Here is a 19,334-nt window from a genome sequence, read left to right as displayed (position 1 = left end):
ATATACCAAGGGAGGCAGGGTAGCTTCTCAGCTCCGTTGGTTGGTTGGGTGCGTCTCGGGACAACGAATTTTAGGGTCCTGACTAAAAATAATGAAAAATCTAAAAGTGCGAATTTTGTTATGAAATTTGGTATGTGGGGTTATAATAATATTTGGAATAACTTGCTCAAATAACTTTTTCCGATATCTCTAACTCAAAGCAAAATATCGGTAATTTATCGTGTTTTTGAATTCGCAGTAGGTCGCGTTTAGAATTAAAAAAATTCAGTTGAGTATCTTAAAAAATTTGAAGCTTCATTATGTATGGACTGCAAAACTTCAAATCTGTATTTATTTTGATATGCATAGGTATCTATTTACAAATAGATGGAATTGTTAACAACTAAACGACACAAACTTTGGTACTAAACTTTTACAATGAAGCTAACTATTTTTAAAATGATGATATCATGAAATTATGAATTAGGATGATATGAAATGTAAATAAAAAATGGTCAAAAGATGGGGCCTTAAATTACATTTTTTGGCGCATTTTTTTGCTAGTGCAAATTTGTCTAGATATTTTACAGTTAGGTATAGCCTCCCCTATTGTAAAAATCACGAGCCGCCACTGGTACTAGAAGAACATAGTGTAACTAAGAAACAACAATTACAGAGTGGTGTATACAAAATGACATGTGGTGACTGTCCAAAAACTTAATCGGTCAAACTGACAGAAAATTTGACAAACGCATAGCAGAACACAAAAAGGTTTTCAATAATAGAAAAACGCACTTCACCTTCTAGACCATAATCATTCTTTTAATGAAGAATTTTAAATTCTCCATAATCAAAATAAAGGCTTTAAGCTGTAGAATCTATGGAAATTAATAAATTAAAAAAAATACAGATATAATTCGGAATGACCAACTTGACATAAACAGCTCCCACTCCTCCACCTATTCAGTTAGAGACTTTAAAGTGCAGACGCATACTAAACTACATCACTTGAGAAAGGCATTCTGTCGAAACAGCTGTAGTGTAGTGACATTAACTTATAATAGATTTTGTTGAAGTATTGTAAACAAAAGTTTTCAGTGTTTTATTGTTAGAATGATAATGATACTTTATATCAACATTTCGTAACGTTGTAACCAGGATGATCTTAACGGGTGTTACAACTACTGGTACGAAATAGTAATGGTGTAAAGCGTATAGTGCTCAAAGTACATCCAAATGGGGGTTATATCCCCTAAACCCCCCTGGTTACGCCTATGACATTTCGGAATCCAAACCTGACGGGGAAAATGTCTTATGATGTCGAAGTGGCCTGAAATAAGACCAAAAAACCATTTTATTCATGTATTTTATTAGTTCCTGTAGAAACTATTAAAACTAACTTTATGTGTCAACGATTATAGTTTCATTAGTTATGCTTTTAATGTAATAATTATAATTTTAATATGGGAAATAATTAGCCTAACATTACTCCCTTTATGACCGGTTCTTTATCTCTTTCTATATTATAGTTGTCCTAAAGATTAGAATTTTATTAGTTTGTGGCTGTTAAAAATTATACAGGGTGATTCATTAAGAATGTCCAATGTTTGAGATGTAGATTCTAGACCTCAAAATATTAAGATTTAACCCAAATCACTTAGATAAAAGGTGGCTCGTTACTGAGTTAAAGGGTGTTTATGTACTATTTTTACCAAGGGCTTTAAAACTATTTGACATATCCTTGTCATACTTGGCAGAAAATATAGGTACTGTACATTCTACTAAATTATGATAAATAAACTTTTCTGGCTACTACCAGAGGCGTACGACAGGGGAAAGTGAATGGTTGACCCTTCCCAAATTCTACGCCACTGGCGAAATTGCTATTTTAGCACAATATTTTGATTTTCCAATACTTTCTATGTAAGTAATACACTCTTCATTCGTAACGTTAAAGTCATTAGTTTTCGAGATATTTGAAGTTGAAAATGAAACGGCATAGCTATTTTGATTAATGTATTGTGCTCCTTCATTTTTAACTTTAAATCGAAAACTAATGATTCTATCGGTACGGATGAAGAGTATATTATTTGCATAGAAAGTATTGGAGAATCGAAAAATTGCAATAAAATAGTAATTCCGCAGTGGCGTAGAATGTGGGAAGGGTCAACCATACACTTTCCCCTGTCGTACGCCTCTGGTACTAGCCAGAAAGTTTAATTTAACATATTTTAGTAGGTTGTACAGTATCTACACTATCTGCTAAGTATGATAAGGATAAGTCAAATACTTTTTAAATACTGAATACAAATAATTAATATTTATGTAATAGGGATGTTTGATTTAAAAATTTAAGTTATTTGTACCCAGTACTTTAAAAGAATTTGAAATTGCCTTACCATACTTGCCAAAAAGTGTAGGTACTGCACACCTTACTAATTTATGTTAAATAAACGTTTCTGGCTATTACCAGAGGCGTACAGGGGAAAATGAATGGTTGAACCTTCTCAAATTCTACGCCACTGATGGAATTGCCATTTCAGTATAATTTTGGGATTCTCCAATACTTTCTATGCAAATAATATACTCTTCATTCGTATCGATGAAATCATTAGTTTTCGAGATATTTGAAGTTAAAAATGAAGACGCACAATAAATTAATCAAAATAACTAAAGTTTCATTTTCAACTTCAAATATCTCGAAAACTAATGACCTCAACGTTACGAATGAAGAGTATATTATTTACATAGAAAATGTTGGAAATTCGAAATATTGTGCTAAAATAGCAATTTCGCCAGTGACGTAGAATTTGGGAAGGGTAAACCATGCACTGTCCCCTGTCGTACGCCTCTGGTAATAGCCAGAAACGTTTGTTTATCATAATTTAGTAGGGTGTACGGCAACTACACTTTCTGCAAAGTATGACAAGGATATGCCAAATAGTTTTAAAGTACTGGGTAAAAATGGTTATTAAATTTTTAAATAGAACACCCTGTAACTCAGTAACGAGGCACATTTTATATAAGTGATTTGGGTTAAATATTAATATTTTGAGGTCTAGAATCTACAACTCAGAGATTGGACATTCTTAATTAATCACCCTGTATAGTAGATATACCAAGAAAATATATGAAAGGAAACCGCACAAATCTTAAGGAAAATATAGTGTTACTGAAATGAAATAAAATTTACATGAATAGATTGGTCTCGAAATTAAAATCATTTGATATCATTGCATCAACACTGAATTTTGATTAATACCGGCGTAAATTAGTCTCAGCATCCGTATGGCTCGCAAATTGTAGAAGCCTCGGAGTTGTAACCAGAGAAGGTTCCCATTGTTTTCATTCTGGTGGGATGTAGAATAGCATTATGTTGTTTCATATGCCATTAGAGTGAAAACTTAGTCTTTTTGCTAGCAGTTGCCGCTAGGGCATCTTTGCCATTTCGTTCATTGCAATCCGGGACTGCACGCTTGGGGTTTGTTTTGGTTGGATCAGAGAGAGCAGCATATGTGCCTCCTGATGAGAGACTAATAAGTTTCGAAACCGGTAAAGGTGCTTGCTGCACTCTCTGATTGTACTAGTATATGGTTCGGCTGTATTTTCGTTTTGCAACGAAATTGAAAATTGTTATTTATTTTTAATATAAAGAAATTTAAAATCAAATGGCAATGTAAATGAGTTAAAGAGAGAAAGAAGATTCTGTGAATTGCCAGTTTATGTAAAATGGCCATTTTCGCGTTTTTCAAATTTTAAATCGCATATCGACGGTCTAATTCTAATACCCCGTATCTGCAAAAAATCTGAATTTCCGATTTTCACGGCAAACGATTAACAAAACAGTTATCCATCTATACACAATACCCCAATCTAAACAAAAAATTCTAGGAACCTCTAATACAGGTCTTCTAATATCCCGTAACTGAATATCTATAAAATTAATAAGAAATTCCCCGTATCATAATAATTTGTTTCAGTCGATACGGGATATAGTCCTGTCGCCAGGGGGGGTACAACGGCCTCCTGTATTCAGATGGACTTACCCAAGTTTTTTTTATGTATTTTGACCCGTAGAACACGAATTTTTTGGGTAACAGGTGATCCGGATGTCGATAAGATTGTTATAAACAAAGAAGTTGAGGAATTACATAACAGCGATTTCTCGAAAAACAAAACATGTTTTTGTATTTTTTGGGCCATTTTAACCAAAAAGTGTTCCTACAAATTTTTTCGTAGGATGCATAGTTTTCGAGATAAACGCGGTGGAACTTAAAATCGAAAAATTGCAATTTTTGTACCCGAATAACTTTTGATTAAAAAATAAAATAGCAATTCTGCTTACCGCATTTGAAAGTTCAAGTCAAAGTATATCGGTTTTAGTTATTTGCATTGCTAAAAATTTATTATTTCATTGTTAAACAAAAGTATAAACAACTAGTGCTGGAGTGATGTTTTCAATGATTTCTCATTTAAAATCGAACGAGTAGGTAGAGTAGGTACAAGTGCAAGCGAGGCTATTTCTACGTAGCATGCATGTAAACGCATGCATTAGGCACGGGAAACACTATGTGTTTATAGCTTTTTTTAGCAATAAACACATCAATTTTTAGCAATGTATATATTCGAAACCGATAGAATTTGACTTGAACTTTCAAATGCGGTAAGCAGAATTGCTATTTTATTTTTTAATCAAAAGTTATTCGGGTTCAAAAATCGCAATTTTTCGATTTTTTGAAAGTTCAACCGCGTTTATCTCGAAAACTACTATGCATCCTACGAAAAAACTTGTAGGAAAGTTTTTTAGTTAGAATGGCCCAAAAAATACAAAAAAATGTTCTGTTTTGCGAGAAATCGCTGTTATGTAATTCCTCAACTTCTTTGTTTATAACAATCTTATCGACATCCGGATCAACTGTTACCCAAAAAATTCGTGTTCTACGGGCCAAAATACATAATAAAAACTTGGGTAAGTCCATCTGAATACAGGAGGCTGTTGTACCCCCCCTGGCGACAGGACTAATATTATTACAGCAATTTCCCGTGTTTTTACGAATATTTTTAAAGATACGGGGTATTGCAAAAAACAGAAAAAACCTCCTACTGTAAAAAACCTCTTTTGTCAGATACGGGCTATTAGAATTAGATCGTCGATATAACTCGACAACAATCAATTTTAGAGAAAACTCAGAAGAGAACTTTTTGCTCAGAGTGACCCAAAAAATCTTAAAAAAAAAACATTTGTTTGAAGTAAAAAAATTGATTTTTTGAATTTGTTTAAAAAAATTGTTTAAACAATTTTCCGACCGCGGTACCTCCTGGAACCCTGTGGATTTGTTATATAAGGACCTCTCTTTGAGTAAGTTTGTGCAAAAAAAACGAATCGGAATAATTTACCTAATGGGGGCGAGCATATAGCCTGGACTATAGGCTAATAAAACAATCTAGTTAGTGAAAATTGCAATTATTATCTATTTTATTGTTAAACAAAATATCAAACTAGCCTACAATGAAGGCATTTGCATTCTGCCCAGCATTTCGCGATTACATACTAGATCCTAATCGCAAAAACCATCGGCATTTTTATTAATATTAACAAAAGCCAACCAACGGGACCAACCTACCAATGATAAATAGGAGTGTTCAAAATTTATTGGATGTGCATCCCCGCAATATGCCGCCTCTACCAACACATCAAATTCATACCGAGCTATTAGTTTTACATGAAGTACTCGGTAATCCTTTCACGGTTTAGTTATTGCTCTTTTGCATACTTCGAAAGATAATTCTTGAACTCTTTAAGTGCAGGCACGTATCAAAAGTTTGAATTGTTCTGCCGACTAGTGCCGACTCTGAGCATTTCAGATTTTGCCAAATATTTCATCGTAACTCAGGAATATGTAACAAGTATATTAAATTCTTTATATGAAGTTTCGGTCTGAAATGGGAGTCGTTTGAAAAATTCAATTCTTTAATGAAATTTTTCAGATAATATTAGCTCTAATTTTTATCGGTCTCTGCGAAACCAACTTTTTACATTTCAAAGCTTTATTTTTTATTAGAATGCTGTAATTTGATAATAAATTTACATCCTCCATTTTGTGGAGGATGCTGATATCCTAATTATCACAAAAGCTCCTGAGATGGCACCGTCAAATGAACATGTGACAGTGGTGGGGGACGATATCGATCTTCTGATCAGTTTGATTGACCTGTGTAGTCCTAACACAATAAATGTATTTTTTCTTAAACCAGGAAAAAGAAAGGTGTCGCAATGCTTCTACAACCCTCATCTGGCTGCTGAAAAAATCCTAATGGACCATATCTTATTCCTACCTGCGATGAGTGGTTGTGATACTACTTCTGCATTGTTAAATCAGAGGAAACTGAAATTTCCTAAAGTCCTGCAGAAGAACACAGACTTGCAACCTACCATTGAGGCTTTTAAATACCCTAATGCACATCAGGAAATATGTTTCTCATTGCTCTAAATGGAAGAAAAAAAGAGACCAGTGTGAACGATTTGAGATACAGACAATACGTATCTTAATCATACACAAATAAGAACAACGTTGCCTCATTACTCCCTAACGAATCTGCTTCACGAGAACATTCACTTACGAGTTTACTATCAGGTGCAGCAATGGTTATCTTTATATCAAGCCACAGGCCACACCTGATGAGCAACAAAAAGATTAAAGTGAGTGGGTTGGAAAAAAATTACTAGTGGTGGTCTCGTGCCAGTACCAACCACTTTGGACCCTGCACCAAACTCACTACTACGGTATATTTCTTGTAAATGTAAAAAGGGCTGCCAACGCAATTGTGGATGCAGGAAGACGGGCCTCCATTGCTCCCCAATTTGCACATCACGCGAAAGACTGAAGATCATGCGAACAATGCGGAAGGTATGTTTCATCTCACAATCTATTTTGCAATCGGCAATCGTTATCTCTTCTTTAGAACTGACACCATCTCTTTTATTTCCCAGAACAAGCAGAATATGTATCGGGACTAGTGTTGCCAGGTCCGATTTGTTTTTAATCGGTACATAAGCAAAAACAAATCGGGATTTAGGGTTGTAGATCGGGACAAATAAACAACAATAGCCCAGTAAATGACCCTTTTGGAGTGTAATTTTTAGAGTCAACTCCGAATTGCATGAAAATCTGGTTTTAGGTTCTACTTACTGTCTACTTCAAAGTTGAACTTGTACCGTTGGTTGCTTTTACTTGGGGGGTGACAATCAGTTACCCCTTCTCGGGGGTAAAAAAACGCGCGTTTAATGTAAGTCCCAAAATGGATTAATTGACTAACTCTAAAAAACTTTTGTTCTATACAATTTTTAAACTAAGTCAATACTTTTTGGGTAATTTTATCGAAAAAAATATTCTTACCAAAAATGTAGCTTTTAAAAAAGCAAAAAAATTGTATGTTCAGAAAATCTATAAAACCAGTAAAAGCAAAGTTGTAGCTCATCAAAAATACGTTCTTATTCGTCAAATTCCAAATCGAATTTTTCAACTTGAAATAACCAAAAAATTAAGCAATTTTCGGGCAAAACCTATTAAATTTTTTTAAAGTGTTTAAAAAAATATTTAATTTTGTTTTATATAAAAGTCTCTAGCATTAAAACTAAGCGAGTTACGCTCAAAATAAAGTTGGCTCCTTTTTTGGCAAAAGAAATAGTGAAAATCTCCCCCTATTTAGCACCGTCAATAAAATTAATCGTTACCGCTTTACCATTTATTTTATATGTGTATTGTTTATACGATCTGTAAGGTTTACCGGTTGGGAGTGCTTAGTTTTGAAAAAAAAAATGGTTTTATATTAAAATAAATTTCCTAAAATATTGGAAAATGCCCTTTTTGCAAAATAACTTAAAAAGTATTAGGGATACTAAAAATCTCAAGGAGTAATACGTACATACGTAGGTTTGGCTTTTATAAATATGATAGATTCATTTTGATTTTCTGTAACACAAAAATTGGTCAAAATATGGCTGTTCATATTTTGCATACACTCGTGATTAGTGACTCGTTCAGGCCCTTTCAATCATGTAAAAAATACATAAGTAAAGTCAATTGTTTGTAAAGCGCTAACGATTAATTTCATTTGGGGTGCTATGTAGGGGGAGATTTGCACGATTTTTTTACCAAAAAAATGGAGTCAACTTGATTTTGAGCATAACTCGCTTAGTTTTGATGCTAGAAACTTTTGAAAGCATTAAAATAAAGATTAATTAAAAAAGTTTTAAATGTTTTTTTTTCGAAAAGTGCTTCATTTCTTGGTTATTTTACGTTGAAATATTTTATTTGAAATTTGTCGAATAAGAACATATTTTCATGAGCTACAACTTTGCCTTTTCTGGGTCTATAAACTTTACGAGTTCACAATTTTTTCATTTTTTCATATTAGGTATGCTACATTTATGCTAAGAATATCTTTTTCTATCAAATACTTACTTTTTGTGAAAATCGCCTGAAAACGTGATTTTTTTTGTCGAAAAATACATATTTTCAATCGTAAATAACTCGAAAAGTATTAACTAGGTTAAAATTCTATAGAACTAAAATTGCTTAGAATTAGTAAATTTATCCATCTCCGGACTTATTTTAAACGAGCGGTTTTTCACCCCCAACTAGGGGTGACTGTCACCCCCCGAGTAAGAGCAACCAACGGCACAAGCCGTCCAAATTTTCATGCAATCAGGAGTTGATCCTGAAAATTACACGGTATCGCCGTATTTCCCGTTCAATTACTGGACTAAAAGGTGTTTCTATAATCTGTATTTAATCCTACATAATAATAATCAGACGAAATTACAAAACAAAATCGTAGATTAAGTAAATTATTTATTTTGTATTAAAATTATATTTTTCATTCGATTTTGCCGCTTTTAGGAGTGCCTTGTTTTTATAACATAGTTATAAAATTCACTGCAAGTCCTCCTGAAATTGGGTTTCGTGGGTGAAAATCGGGACATTTAGTGTCCCGATCAGGTACAAATCGGTACGCGTTCCCAGACCCCTGAAAATCGGGACGTCCCGCGCAAATCGGGACACCTGGTAACGCTAATCGGGACCCATCGCCACCGGAAGACCACAGCCAGGACCTTCTAAAAGACAACGGCTCATATAATTTTATATTAAGACAACAGTTTGTATTTTAATTTGTTTTGTATTTTAATTTATAATATTAATAATCACGATATTTTAAGTTTTATTTTGTTAAAGTCTTACCTTTTGTGATACTGAATTTGTACAATTTCGACCCTTTTTTAATAATTATTTGTGCAGAAAACTAGGAGAAATTTATTAAATGTATCACTCTAATAAAAAATAAAGTTTTTAAATATAAAAAGTGGGTTTTGCAGAGACTGTTAAAAATTGCAATTTTCAACTTGCATTTTAAACCGAAAGGTACGTCTGAAAAAAAAGTAAAAGTGATATTTGTAAAGGATTTTAAGTACTTTAATTTCTATTGACAGACCATTTACTAAAAGTTAATAGTTTTCGAGATTTAAGCAAAAAAGCTGGAAAATTCAGATATGTTTCGCTTTTTTCACGATTTACTCAATGTTCCGTCACGAAATTTTGTCCGCAAACTTCATATTCAGATTCAGCAGCCCAAAACCCATATATAATGAAAGAAATCAGAACTACCCCAAAACTTTCCCACTAGGGGGCTCGCAGAGTACAAATGGACTGAATTAAAGATTGTTTTGATTATTTTGACAGGTTTTTTCATAGAACAAAATAAATGTCCCCCGCATTCTTAATTAATTTATAAATTAATGCACCAGATGTAAAATATAATAAAGTGAGGTAGAATATATTATTATAAGCGAGAAATACGACTTTTTTACCGAGCCCGTATTTGCACGGTACTGCAACTAACGTACTTAACCCGTTTTTGTCCTGTATGAGTTATTTTTCTTATTAAATATTTCGTAATGTATCGTGTTTTTGTTCTAAGAGGTATGTTTACAATAAACTATAACGTATGTTATATAGGGTAACGTCAATATCTTAAATTCGGCAAAACTTGACTTAACCCGTTTTTCCCCTGTACCTTTCAGTAATGACTTATTTTTGTGATTTCTAAAAGGCGTTCTCGTTATTTTTGACATTTCACAAAATTCTGTTGTATATTAAATACTATGTACTAAATACTTCAAATAGATTATTATTTATTCAAAACAATAATTACAGAAGAAATTACGTCTCTTTTTAAAGACTTTTCAGATGTATGTAGGTAATTTCAAATGCCAGTCCTGTCTTATGTACACTACCACATGTGAACTGCGTGGTAATGCATCGTTCTTTTCCTTAAAGGAAACGAGTTAGAAATTAATATAACTGTACTTAGCAATGACAACAACATTCAAACCGCGTAAGTCGAAGAGATGCACATTTATCATCAAGTGTCACAACAATTACATTCGTATCAGGCTTTCAAATTTGTAATGGGGAAGAGATAATGGACTTCCCATATCATTGTTAATTTTATTATTAGGTCTATGGTCTATTAATGATGGTAAGTTTATAGTATGCAACTTTTTATTTCGGTATTACGGGTTTGACTCCGCTTTGGATAATGTTGATTTTTTGAAAAACGGTTGTCTTGACGACGCTTCGGCAAGGACTTATTCATTTACTGCAATAACAATTGCTAAATATAATATATATATATTAATCGATGATGATCACCGGAAGAGAAATGAAGCTTCCTCAAGATCTTATTTTCGGAAGATTGATCCCTACGAAGAAGAACCTTCATCCCTGATACACGTTGAAAACTTAAGAGAAAATTGGAAAAAGTCTACGAATTTCTCGTAAAAGTTTGAAGCTCCCAAGTGACAAAGCTAAGTCCAGGCTCGATATACATGCTACTGGGACAATTTTCGAAAGAGGTGACTCAGTATGGTTATACAATCCCACAGGCACGAAAGAACTTTGTCCGAAATTTCAAAGAAGCTGGGAAGCCCGTAAACCGTCTTGAAGGAAACAAACCATCATTAGAAAATTGAAAAGTCATTTCTTGAGAACCCCGGATTTTGGTTGTTCCTGAAAGGACTAAGAGATGATTTGGTTGAAAAAAGAGGGTGGAAGCAGAATTTTGAGTTGGATGGATTTTTGTAAGTCGAGAAGTAGTACTGTCGCCAGTGGATCCTTTATTTAGACGGACTTACCCAAGTTTTTTTATGTATTTTGACCCATAGAACACAAATTTTTTGGGTAACAGTTGATTCGAATGTCGATAAGATGTTATAAACAAAGAACTTACAGAATTACAATATTTTTTGTATATTACAATTTTTTGTATTGTTTTGGGCCTTTCTAAGCAAAAAATGTCCTTACAAGTTTTTTCCTAGGATGCATAGTTTTCGAGATAGACGTAGTTGAACTTTCAAAAAAATCTTAAAATTGTAATTTTTGAACCCGAATAGCTTTTGATTAAAAAATAAAGTAGCAATTCTGCTTATAGCATTTGAAAGTTCAAGTAAAATTATACCGGTTTTGATTATTTTGCTAGAAATTAATTTTTTTATTGCTTAACAAAGCTATAAACAAATAGTGTTTGTGAGTATTTTGACGCGTGCCCAATGCATGCGTTTTATTGCATGCTACGCAGAAATTGCCTGTTTGCAGGCGTACCTACTCGTTCGATTTTAAATGAGAGATGCATTGAAAACATCACTCAAGCACTATGTGTTTATAGCTTTGTTTAACAATAAAAAAATAATAATTTTTAGCAATGCAAATAATCAAAATCGGTATAATTTGACCTGCTTTCAAATGCTGTAAGCAGAATTGCTATTTTATTTTTTAATCAAAAGTTATTCGGGTTCAAAAATTGCATTTTTCGATTTTTTGGAAGTTCAATTGTTTTATCTCAAAAACTATGCATTCTACGAAAGAACTTGTAAGGACATTTTTTGCTAAGAATGACCCAAAAAATACAAAAAAAATGTTATGTCTTGCGAAAAATCGCTTTTGTATAATTCTGTAAGTTCTTTGTTTATAACAATCTTATCGACATCCGGATCAACTGCTACCCAAAAAATTCGTGTTCTACGGGTCAAAATACATAAAAAAACTTGGGTAAGTCCATCTAAATAAAGGAGGCCGTTGTACCCCCCTGGCGACAGCACTAAAGGTGGTGATCTGTTGCTGACCTTTAGGAGAAGAACATCAAATCCTGAGAAAGTGACTAGTGCCGGCAGTTTTTTTTTGAACGGAGTAAAAGTAATTTGTGAGTAAGAGCCGTTTTACATGACCGAGATTTACTTCGAAAATTATTTGAAGAATAATAACAAAAATTTATGTAGTAAAATTATACAATTTTTCCCTCGTTCCTTGTTTTACACCTACAGTAAAATCCTAATATAATTTTGGTGAAACGCATGCGTAGTCTGAAATGTAACTGACATTAAATATAATTTTGTTATAAATAAAAGGCCACTGATCAACGAAAACTAAGAGGTAAAATAAGAAAAGAAGAAATGTGAAATAACATTTTATGGTTATGTTACAATACAACTTTCATTTGTTTATTTTTTTACTTTTAGTTAGTAATATAAAATATATTTGGACAGAGAACTAAAGAAGTAAATTCTTGCACAAAAATAATAATTTGAAGATTATATAATTATAGTAATAACACATGGATAACCAGTATAGAAATAGACTGGCTCTTGCAGCTCTCATAAACATCCAAGTAGGATGGGCGTTTTGGGCAGTAAATAAAAGATCTACGAAGAAAAAGCGGTCTACATGGACAAAAGAATGGCTACGAAGGAGGCAAGACATGTTGTAATAAACGAAGTTGTAATTATAAAGGAAAGGTTGTGTTATCGTAAACACAAAGGCGTTATTTAACGTTCTGCGCAGAAACTCGCGCAGTTTACTCTGAAAACTTTCTAGAATATAGAACGGGTTCTAAATTTTTATATTGAGAATTATCATGGGAAATTTCAGAGTAAATCTTGTGTTTTACATCTAATATTTTTATTATATAATTTTTCATGGTAGTTATCAGCGTCAATTTCGAAGTAAATTTCGGTCATGTAAAACGGCTCTAAAAAGTGACAGCAGCTCTGCACGAGGAATGCTGATTGGGAGAAGTTTGCAGTATTTGGGTTTTGCAGTATTTGTAAGTAAAAATAATCATTCATCGGGAGAACGACAACCAAGGTATTGTGGAAGCCAAAAGAAATAGGAAGGATTATTAGGACATTTAACCTAGATTCCTTGTAAGCAGAACAAAGGTAGGAGTTTTAGCTAGAGAGTTTTGATAAAAAATTATTTCTGAATTTAAAATTTAAATATAAAGAAAAGGGGGACATTTTAGAGTCGAAATAATTGAAAGTTAACTGGTTTTTTTCGTTTTTCGTTTTTTTCGTAACAAAGGCATAACGTTTTAAAACGGATCAATAAAATAAAATTAGTATAGTATAGTTTTTCTTTGTTAATTTTCTGTAATCTAATATTTATTATTTGCGAACGCTAAATTAATTTGGTCTGCTCAGATTAGTTTGTCAGGATAGGGAAATTTGCTGAATATGGAACACTATTCAACTGCTACAAATAAAATTTATTCGCTATAAAATTCTTACGAAAACACAAAACAATCACAATGCTATATCCCCTATTACAAGTTCATCCAAACGGAAATTTAGGAAAAGTTTGGGTTAACACATTATACATAGATAATGCAATACCTAATAAAAAAACTGTGGATATTTTTTTCCGGGGCCCACTCAAGAACGCTAAAATGTTCTAAAACACTAGATGACTTAAAAGCAGTCTTATTAAACCAACTTCTTTTTTATTAGCAAATAAAAAAGTAATAAAAACATGAAAGAAACGTTTCACTAATCACTTATATACACTTTTAGTAAACTATATAAATAATTCTAAATTAAGCGGGGCGTTTATATTAGACAGACAGAACACTCATTAACATTTTTTTGAAATTAATAGGTTCCAGCAGGCTAAATAAATATTATTTTTTAAACACAGTTAATGAAATAAATATTTTAAATTAAATAAAGCTTATAGTGGCTGTACTGTGTAGAACAAGAGATAATATTATTGATGGTAGCCTACATATACAGTATGATGCAAAAGCATGGAATAACTTCATTATTTATAACAATGTTAATGTTTTTAATGTTTGAATCAAACTGTTTCATAAATGCGCCTTCAATACATATGGCAAAATTTCTTTTAAAACGTGGAGTATAAAACTTTAATTATTATAATATATAATTTTATTATTTTTGTTATAAAATAAAAACTTGCGGAGTGCCGACAGAAGTGAATACTTGTTATAGATTCGATTATATTCGATTCCTTTCGATTTGGTTCGACCTTATTCAATTCGATTCGATTGAAGTTATTTAATTTTAATTACTTTTATTAAGTTTTCTTCTTCTTAAAGTGCCGTCTCCTCAATGGAGGTTGGCTCCTACAATTGCAAACTCTTCTCTGTCTTCAGCTGTTCTTATTAGCTGTTCAAAATTCAGCCCTGACCATTGTTGGATATTTCTGAGCCACGATAGTCTTTTCCTTCCTAGTTCTCTCCTTCCCTCGATCTTTCCTTTCACTATAAGTTGAGCATATTGGTACTTATTATTTCTCAGTATGTGGCCCCTCAGTATTATTAAGTTTTACTTATGTAATTTAATTTAATTTATCATTTATATTTATATTTTAATCATTTTTATTTATTTTGTTTTATTTAATTTAATTTTTTTTAATATCATCTTATTTTCTAATTTTTTTTTCAATTATATTTAATTTTGTATACTTTTATTTAATTTGATATAATTTTATTTAATTTTACTTAATTTTATTTAATCTTTTTTTATTTTCATTCATTTTTATTTAATTTTATTTATTTGATTTAATGTTATTTATTTTTATTGAGTTTTATTTATTTATTTTTAATTTTATTTAATTTTAACTAAATTTAATCAACAGCTATAGGGTTGAACCACCCCGAAACCAGTCATGAATAGAAAATTCGAAATATATATTTAGTTTTATTTTAAAATCATGTGCGGCAAAATAAATTTTGAAAAATCTGAACAAATCATCCCTATAACGGCGAAACCACCCCAAGCTCAGAGAATATTGTACAATTCGGGATCTATACTTGAAATCATCCTGAAACCAGTGAAACAACAGAAAATTAGAAATCTGTATTTAGTTTACTAAGAAGTTAATAAGTGTATACAGGGTAGCGAGAAAGTATGGAAACACGGTAATTTCTCGGAAACCGCTTGAAGGATTTTTATAAATTTTGGTGGGTAAGGGTGTTCTAATGCGGCCCATATTATAGTGGTAATTACATTGTTGTCAAGTCTTACGTTTTTCTGGAAATCTAATGAACTTTCTTATTTTAATTGGAGCACTCTATATATTTTTTGCGTTTTGAAGTCCGTAAGAAATACTAATTATTTTTCATAATATAGTCCCGATACCCAAATCCCATAATTTTGGAGTTATTGCTACATTTATTAAAAAAAATTTTAACAAATTATAAAAATCAATTTTTTCGACCCGGGTAGACATTATTTTAGGTTCCTTGGATCATATGGAAAAAAAGCTCTTTTGTAATTTTCCTCAAAAGTTAATCGTTTCCGAGTAATAAACAATGTAAAATTGAAAAAATCGAAAAATGACGATTTTCTAGGTTCAAAAACACTAGTAGTAAAAAATATTATTTTTGAAACTGCGAAGTGCCTAATTTCAAATTCAAACCTTATTGTATCAGATACCGATAAGTGATTTGGTCTTATTTCATTATAAAATATTATTTTTTAGTTGTTAATGCAGCCCGATCATCCGTCCTCTCATATGAGCTTCATTGACAATAAAAAAAAAACAATGTGTTAGAATAAAATATGCCCAAAATTCTTACAGGGATCTGATAGAAAAAGGTATTAGCTTGAATTTAGGTACTTCCTAATTTTAAAAATGAGTTTTTACTTGTGTTTTTAACGTAGAAAATCGTCATTTTTTGATATCTTTTAGTTTTAAATTAAGTCGGAAACGATTAGCTTTTGAGGAAAATTACAAAAGACCTTTTTTGTTCCTAATGATCCAAAGAACCTAAAATAATGGCTACACGGGCCGAAAAAATTGATTTTTATAATTTGTTAAATTTTCTTTTGTAATAAATTTAGCAATAACTTCGAAATTATGGCATTTAGGTATAGGAAATATAACATGAAAAATAATCAGTATTTCTTAAGAACTTCAAAACGCAAAAAATATATAGGGTATTCTATTTAAAATACGAAAGTTCATTAGATTTCAATAAAAACAAAAGATTTGACAACAATGTAATTACCACTATAATATCGGCCGCATTAGAACACCCTTACTCACCAAAATTTACAAAAATCGTTTAAGCGGTTTCCGAGAAATGACCGTGTTTCCGTTTTTTTTTCGCTACCCTGTATACTGCAGTATACCGCAAGTTTACTCCAAGCGTCTCGATTTTCGAATGACGCCAAATACGATTTTAGTCCCGTCAAAATTTCGTACTGACCGATAAGAAGTATTCACTGAAAAAAATACTCTATTCAAGGATAATTAATTTGTTTATAAGAAACCAAGAGTACAATTTATCAATTCCCATCAGACAAATTATTACTGCAGGTAGTTATTCTGTAACAATATCAAATATTCTATCACACCAAAACACCGAAAAATTCATATACTCCATCTAATTCCATCCGCAAAATCCCATCTACTCCATCATTTACACAACATCAATCGTTACAGTAAATCTAGTATCAATTACCGTATATTCCTGCTGTGCTAAAACAGGAAACCGGGAGAATTGCGGACATAGCGTGGGCTACAATAAAGTCTCTTAAAAATATTGTAATACTTACTCTAGACACTTGGATATGAAATCGATGAACATAGGATCGTTACACCGCAAAACCATTGCCAAGTTTTTCGAGCCCGGTTTCCGCTTCCTCCCTTTGGAGTTAGTTATACAACGGGGGTTTCCACGTGAATCTGGAAAGTTAAATAAAATGTTAACATTTTACTTTACGTCAATCTGTAGGACATTTTTTTATTTAATTTAATTCTCCACATCAATCACGCAAGATTATTTGCGAAGGTGCAAAAAGTAATAACAAATAAACAAAAAACTAAGATAATTTTGCACACTTTTGCGAGATTATTTAAAACTTTCGTTTTCGAAGTCTAATGTCTTCTTCTTCTTCTTCTTCTTCTTAAGGTGCCGTGCATGTCTACGTAGGCGCCCAACATAATATCGTCTTGTCAGGTGAAATTTTAGGTATTCCGGATTAGGTTACTTAAGTATTCTGTTTTTAGCAGAATTACAAAACATTTCACACCTCTCACTCTTTTACCCTCTACCTTACTTTCATTTGAGTACCAGCTGCTGAAAAGTGTATCGTTCTCCTCGTAATGTGTGTTCTAAGTATGCAGTCATCTTACTTTTTACATAAGCAAAAAGTTCCCTATCCTGAAAGCCCGAATCTCATTTCTGACTCTGCACCTCCATGATGCTCAAAGCACTCGACGCAGGCACCATATTTCAAAAATTTCAAGTTTGTTAATGGAGCTGGCCTTAAACTCAATGGGTGCGTTCGGACGACCACAGCCGCTGGACAGCTGAGCCATCAGTAGCTGTCAGACGTCACCGCTGGAAGTCAGCCGCTGAGAGATTTACTAAGCTTTCCCTATCACGGCTGGATGCAACCACTCAGCCGATTTCTGCTGACAGCCAGCCGATATGGTCGTCCGAACGCACCCAATGCTTCCTTTCCGTATAAGGCGTAACACTGAGACATCTTGTATCTCAGGTTGCAATCCAACTTGTGATCAGTCAGAAATTTACGAAGGTTCAAAAAAGCATTTCTGACTTGTTCTACTCTGCTCGTTATTTCAGTCTCAGGGTCCCAACTCACGTTTAGCAGAAAACCCAAGTATGTATTTAAACTGCCTGACTTGTTCGATTTCTTCTCCCGTTACATAATATCTCTCTACCTATAATATAATCATTGGTTTCGTCTTCGTGATATTTATTTTCAAACCCAGAGCTTCACTTGCGATATCGCAATCAGAGTTAAATCAATAATTGAAAAGGACATTGAAGATCTTCGATCTGCCACTATCGCTGTGTCATCGGCATGCCTGATGTTGTCAATAGAATAGAATAGAAATATGCTTTATTGTCACTCAAAATTATACAAATTTTATGGACAAAGCTTAACATAAAGTCAGAAAAAATAAATAAATAATAACAATAACAAATACAACTTTCTGAAATTTAATAAATCGTCAATATAAATCGTCAAGTTAATAAATAACAAAAAAAAACAAAACCGATATATTGCAAAAATTAATAGAAATTGCAAAGTGAACATACAACAAAGTAAATTACAGACATAGGAACTAAGTTTAAGCTGCTGCATGTGACACCCAAATATAGATAAGTTTGGTTACTTGTAGATACTGTAATTTCTTAGTTAGTCATTAAGAAACTCTTCTACTGAATAATATGGTCTTTTAGATCGATGAGCTTTTGTCATTTTACGGAACTTAAGGAAAGATATTGCAGATTTGAGTTGTAAAGGGAGATGATTGTATAGTTTTTTGCGGAATATAATATAGATTTCTTTACTAACTCAGAGGACGGGATCGGTAAATAGACATCAAAAGTTGAATTTCTGGTGGAGTAGTCATGATGAGGCCTTGCTGGAAAGACATGCATGTGTTTACGAATTATGCAAACAGTTTCTAAAATATATAAAGATGGATGGGTTAAAATTCCGTGATCTTTGAAGTAACTTCTGCAATGCAAGTTCTTCTGAGGCCAAACAGATACCTTATTGCTCTTTTTTTAATTTAAAAATAACATCTAATTGGGCAGCTGTACTAGAACCCCAAAAAGGAAGACCATATCGACGATCAGACTCGAACAACGAAAGATATGTTAGTTTAGAAGATGCTAAATTGAGTTCTTTCGAAACAGATCTTATAGCATAGCAGGCTGAGGCGAGTTTCTTACTTAACAAATCGATATGAAGGGACCATTTGAGGTTGCTGTCTAAAAAAATACCAAGAAATTTTACAGAATCAACGGTAGAGATCTGGCTGTTATTAACAAGCAGGGGTTGAAGAGCACTTTTATAGGATAATGCTACTGTCTTATCCACGTTAAAAGAGAGTAAATTAGAGTCAGACCAGGTTTTTATCGTAAGCAAATCAGAAGTTATAGTTGCATGAAGAGATGCAATAGTTGAGTTGCTCCAAGTGATACTGGTATCATCAGCAAAAAGAAAAATTGTTCCA

At 32.5% G+C, this 19,334-nt stretch overlaps 1 protein-coding gene across 1 annotated transcript in view; it reads right to left on the bottom strand.

The window, feature by feature from the left end:
• Nucleotides 1-19,334, bottom strand: part of LOC114336260 (dual specificity tyrosine-phosphorylation-regulated kinase 2) — a 633,699-nt gene that overhangs the window by 24,608 nt on the left and 589,757 nt on the right. The window contains exon 10 of the mRNA XM_050658156.1: nt 16,895-17,024. Within this exon, the coding sequence (XP_050514113.1) occupies nt 16,895-17,024 (130 nt within the window). The remainder of the gene's footprint in view (nt 1-16,894; nt 17,025-19,334) is intronic.

The sequence above is a fragment of the Diabrotica virgifera genome, chromosome 8, assembly GCF_917563875.1.
Source record: "Diabrotica virgifera virgifera chromosome 8, PGI_DIABVI_V3a".
In the NCBI taxonomy this organism is placed as follows: domain Eukaryota; kingdom Metazoa; phylum Arthropoda; class Insecta; order Coleoptera; family Chrysomelidae; genus Diabrotica; species Diabrotica virgifera.
Note: the sequence above shows the minus strand (reverse complement) of the source record. Positions and strands in the feature narration are given on the sequence as shown.